Source organism: Plasmodium gallinaceum, assembly GCF_900005855.1.
Source record: "Plasmodium gallinaceum strain 8A genome assembly, contig: PGAL8A_v1_87, whole genome shotgun sequence".
In the NCBI taxonomy this organism is placed as follows: Eukaryota; Apicomplexa; class Aconoidasida; order Haemosporida; family Plasmodiidae; genus Plasmodium; species Plasmodium gallinaceum.
In genome coordinates, this window is record NW_021628251.1 from 30030 (window position 1) to 36070 (window position 6041).

At 23.2% G+C, this 6041-nt stretch overlaps 1 protein-coding gene across 1 annotated transcript, besides 1 other annotated feature; it reads right to left on the reverse strand.

Annotated features, from left to right (window-relative positions):
* Positions 1 to 1071: 1071 nt before the first annotated feature.
* Positions 1072 to 1543: a repeat region.
* A 562-nt stretch (positions 1544 to 2105) lies between these two features.
* Positions 2106 to 5242, reverse strand: PGAL8A_00273500 (hypothetical protein; the record flags this gene model as incomplete). Its single annotated transcript, XM_028671723.1, has 2 exons — positions 2106 to 4894; positions 5155 to 5242. 2 exons carry the CDS (start codon positions 5240 to 5242, stop codon positions 2106 to 2108), a joined length of 2877 nt encoding a protein of 958 aa, XP_028528347.1.
* Positions 5243 to 6041: the final 799 nt, after the last annotated feature.

A 6041-nucleotide genomic window follows, 5' to 3' on the forward strand; every position in this document is an offset into this window, starting at 1 on the left:
TATTTTTTTTTTTTTTTTTTTTTTTTTTTTTTTTGTATACCTGAATTTTAAAATTATTTTTAATTAATACACTTTAAAAATTGTAGTGTATCATTAACATGTGCAATGCAATAACAAAAGGTTCTATAAATTTTTAGGAAACTACTAAAAAACTTGCAATTTATTTGGAATAATATAAAAATTTATTTTTATTTTGTATATTATTCCAGATTATTTATTATTTGTTAAAAATAAAAGAAATTATATTTTTAAGTAATTAACAAAATATATTTACTTTTTGGAATTTTTACTATAACAAAAAAGACTAGGTATAAGAAGCTCTTAATGAATGCAAGATTTTCATAAATATATATATACATAGAAACTCATATATAAGTTTTTATACAAACATATGTTTAAAAAGATTTGTATAAAGATTCGTATACAAGGATGTGTAATTAGTATGAATAATAAATGTATTTGTAAATGTATATAAAAGTGTATAAAAAAATTTTTTTTTTTTTATCATTTATGGATAAACAAAAAATAGGAATCCTTATTATACATATAATTTTTTTAGTAGTGTAATTAAGTTTTTAAGAACATATAATAATTACAATAAAAATATAAAAAGTGTAATTAACAATCTAATATAAATTAAAATTATTTACTTTATATTATATAACATAATAATATTAAGAATATGTAATTATTCGTAATTATTGCTTTTATAATAAATAAAATAAATGAATGTTATTCTTCTTACTATTTATTATCATGAATGTTTCAATAATCATATAAGTACCTGAATAGCCAGTTAATAAATCTAGGACATTCTTTTTCCTTTATTATGTTCTTTTAGAATTTTTCCTTTAATATAATTCGTTTTATATCTATATATTATAATCAATTTTTACGGTTAGATTACTTGAGTTTTTAATAAATTTATATTTTAGTTTTATTTTATGAATATATATTACTAATTAAGTAAAATCTAATTAAAATTATTACCGAAAGAATATTGTTGTTCACACATATAAATTTACCAAAAAATATAATTATTTTGTAATTAAATTTCTACAAAAAGAGCAATTTATTAATTGCTTATTCAAAAACTTTCCTAGAGTATTAAACAAGCATGCTGAAAAATATCATGTAGAATTGTTTCTACTAATTTAATTGGTATAAGTATTATATTGATTTTACAAATAAGAAAACTTTATATTTATAGTTTACATAATTCAACATTTATTTTTTTCAGTAGACATTTATTTACGTTAATATAAATCTTTTATTTTTATTGAAAACATAAATCCTCATTAATTATTGATTTTTAAGTACAAAATCTTCTAATTATAATTTTATGAATAATATTTATCATTTTAATTTTAATAACTTCAAATTAATAAAAACAATTAAAAATTAAAGCACAAATTATGTTAACTTCTTCTTAAGAGCAAAAATTTTATCCTCAAAAATATAAAATATTTATATTATCAAAAATCTCAACCTAAAAAATAATTTCTCAAAAAAAATAAAAATTTTTAAAATTTTTTCTTTTTTTAAAGAAGCGAATGAACATATATAATTTTATATTTTTCATGTAATCATTAATTATTATTCCAAAAAGGTTAATGATCCTTTTGTTAATCAAAGAGTTAATGAATAGGAAATACTTAAACAAAAAATGAAAACATTAATACATGTACTAGTATAAATTAAAAAAAAAATATTCTTTTCAACAAGCATGGAAATTTATTGTTTTAATATACTTCTTTTGCCATATATATTAAAAATAAAATAAAACACATTAAAAAAAATGTACGCCTTATTAATAATGTAGTATAAATTGATATTAATAACAATATTAAAAAAAATAAAAATAATTCATTAGTTCATGAAAATATTATTTGTAATTTTATTTTCATTTATATGTTTGTATATTAATAAATGAGATATTATATTCTTAAATTATAATAAATACTTAATGTCTTTATATTTAAAAATCTTTTTTATATATATTCATTTAAATATGATTGAATCCATAATATTAATCGATTTATAATCATACTTGTTTTTTTTTCTTTTATATTTGATAATGTATTCATCCGTAATTTGTAAAAAAATTACATACTCTTTGATCTTCTAAGTTTAAAAACTTCTGGTTTTGAAAGTGATCCTAATTCTTCATTTGATTTTGATACTTTTGTTAATGTTGATAATGGTTTTTCTGTTTCTTCTGATAGAAATGTCTCATTTGATGAGGACAACGATGTTTCTTCTAATATTTGTCCTGATTCTTCACTTGGTGTTGATATTTGTTCTGATTCTTCACTTGGTGTTAATATTTGTTCTGATTCTTCACTTGGTGTTAATGTTGATTCTGCTCTTTCATATATTCTTGGTCCATATGTGTCTGCTGGTGTTGATTCAACTGTAGTGAATTTTGGTGCTCTTAATATTAGCTGTGTAGACGGACGTGATGAGATCATTATTGGAGTTTCTTGACATGTTGAAGTATTTATTGATCCTTGTTTTATTTCTGATACATTACCTGATATCATTTCTGGTATTTCTTTATATATAGTTCCTGTCAATTCATGTGGCATTTCACCTGGTGTAAAATTCTGTGTGCTTTCCATCATGTCATAAGATATTCCATCTTCCATGGATCCTTGAACCATTCCCGTCATTCCATAAGACATTTCATTTTGCCCGAAACTAGGTACCGTAATTGTCATGATACCTGGCAATTCTATTGATATGAAACCTGGCATTCTACCTGGTATTGTTCCTGACATAGCATCTGACATTGTTACTGACATAGCACCTGGTATTGTCCCTGACATAGCACCTGGTATTGTTCCTGACATAGCACCTGGTATTGTTCCTGACATAGCACCTGGTATTGTTCCTGACATAGCATCTGGTATTGTTCCTGACATAGCATCTGATATTGCTCCTGACATAGCACCTGGTATTGTTCCTGACATAGCATCTGGTATTGTTCCTGACATAGCACCTGGTATTGTTCCTGACATAGCATCTGATATTGCTCCTGACATAGCACCTGGTAGTGTTCCTGACATAGCATCTGAAATTGCTCCTGACATAGCACCTGGTATTGAACCTGTTATCATTCCAGGTATTCCTCCAAATAAGGTACCAGATATCACTTCCTGTGTTATATCCTGCATTATTACCCCTGGTTTCATTTCTGATGTGCATCCTGGAATTTCTCCTTGTATTTCACTTTGTATTCTTGTGTGCCTTTTTTTTGGTTTTGCTCCTAATATTTCATATGGAATTGAATCTTGTATTTCTACTGGAACAGTTCCCTGTATATTTCTTGGAAATGTTTCTGATTTTTCTGTTGATAATTTCTTTGGTTCTTCTCTTGAAATTTCTTCTGATATTGCTTTTTTCTCTTCTTTAAATGTGCATAACGATATTTTTTCCATTATTTTATTGGTTATTAGTCTTGAAATCTTTCTTATAGTGGTTTCTATTATTTGCTCATCTGCTTTTCCTTGTGAATGCTTTATTATTTCTTCCGTAGCTTGCCCTATCATATGTTCTGATACACTATCCATAAAGTTGCACGCTATTTTATCTGTTATTTGATCTATAGAAGGTGGTTTTCTTCGTTCTACATCCTTCTGTGTACTTATTGATGCTGTTTTTTCAACTAATTCTTCAGTTTGTGCTGGAATTTTTTCTTCTATTTCATCTTGCATTTCATCTTTTGTCATTTCTATTTTTTCTCCTATTACATTTTTAGTTTCTTTTTTTGTTTGTTTTTTTAATTTATTTTGTATTCTTCCTAATATAAGATTGTATTCATTTTCTTTCACTTCTTTTATTCCTTCTTCTTTAATATTCATCATCACTTTTTCTCTAAGTTCATCTATTGCTTTCACTAATGTTTGTTCTTCTATTTGTTTTTCCGTTTTTTCTTCTAGATTCTCAGCCATATGTTCCAATGATTGTTCTTTCTTATGTTCACTATTATCAGATAATGTTAGTTCTTCCACTTTCCCTCTCATATGTTCTAGATTTTGCCTTTGAATTTGTTCTTCTTTTTTTTTTTCTTCTAGTTTTTTCGACTCATCAATTGGAAAATCTTTTCCGTTTCCTTCTGAAATATTTACGTCTTCTAAGTTTTGTAATAATCTTACTTCCCCTAATGATAAATCTCCTCTTCTTTCTTTCCTGTGTTTTTCATTATTAAATTGTAACCAATCTCTATTTACTTTCCTTAAATAATTATCAAAAAAATTATAATAAAAAAATCTTTCACTTTTCCAATTTGAATTATGACTGCTAAAATAGTTTATACAACTATTAAGAGGAATTATTCCTCTTAATTCTTCAATGAATAATCCAACGAAATATCTTCTATTTAGCATATAATAATATTTCATTATATTATACCATTCAATCCATGCACGCTCCTTGTAGACATTATCCATATTTTCAAGTATAGAACTATTAAACCTAAATTTCATTTCATTTAGCATCATACACCACCTGCTACGATTTATTTCCTCCATATATTCTTTTTGAATAATACACTTATACTTCCATTCCTTCTCCCACAATTGCATTATGTTTGATGTTTCTATATATCTCTTTTCTAATTCAAAAGTAACAAGAGTTAATATATAACCTAAAAGATCCAAAGTACAATTTCCAGTAATTGATAATATATAATCCTTAATATAGCGTGCTAAACCTACTAAATCTTGTAATTTACTTGCTTTCTCCTCTTCATCAAATTCATCAAATACTTCTAAGACATGTTTTTTTATCATATCAGAAATTGATTCTAGATCTTCAAAGATTTCATAAGAATAACGATTTAATGACTCAGGAAAATTGCCATACCTACGTACCGATAATTCTAATGAATGTTCTAATAAATAAATTTAAAAATAAAATTTTTATTATATTTTATTTAAAAAAAAAAAAAAACATAGTAAAAACTAATAATATTATTTATAACTGAAAATATTTTAAAAATATATAATTTACACCCAAAAAAAAAGAAAATAATTTCTATCTTTCTAATAAAAACATGTTTAATAAAATAATTTACAATTTTTAACACTAAAAATTAATTTTCATAAAATTCTCATTTATTTTTCTTTTGTATATTTTTTTCACCAGGTTTACCTCGCTCCGCCGATTCAATAGAATTTGTTTTAAACAAATTATATAATAATAAAAATCTAAAGAAATGAAAGATCTTTGAAGCTTTCATTTTAATATTTTTAGTAAATAAAGGTGAAATTAAAATTTTCCTACAATCTTACCTACTTTTTAGGGTAGTAATATATATGCAAAGATGTAATATTGTATTTTAATGGAAAATTTAAAGCAAATTGTAGAAGTAATTCTTTGAATTATTTATGCAAAAAAGAATTCTATAATTTTTTTTATCAAATAAAAAATAAAAAATATTATAAATGTATTTTTTTTTTTTTATGATGTTTCTTTCAATAGAACTAAAATAATTAAACAATATTGTACCTCAATTTTTTAATCTTATGGTTGAAACAAAAAAAAAATGATTGTGAATATAAGCATACTAATACAAAAAATTCCTTATTATATTATAATATAAATGAGGTCCTATATTTCAAAGAAATATCTTACTATAATTATAAACAAAATTTCTATTGCTAAAGAACAATAAAAAAAAAAAAACTTTTTGTACTAGTAATATAAGCAATTTTATTATTCTACTAAAATGGGCTTTATGATAATATATTCATACTATTTTTATTTATTAATTATAAATTTTTTATTATTCGCAATATGTTATTCCATATTGTTTTATATATATTTTATTAATTATATATATGTTGTATATTTGCAATGCAAACTAATGTTTATGACTTTTTTAGTTATAAAAAAAAAAAAAGAATACTGATTTCAAAAAAATTAAAATTCATCTCTCCTAGAAATAAGATAAGAATTAAATTCTTTTGATATGATGTTTTAAAACACTTTTTAATAATTTTATAATAAAATACTTTCCTTGTGATGATTATTTTTTT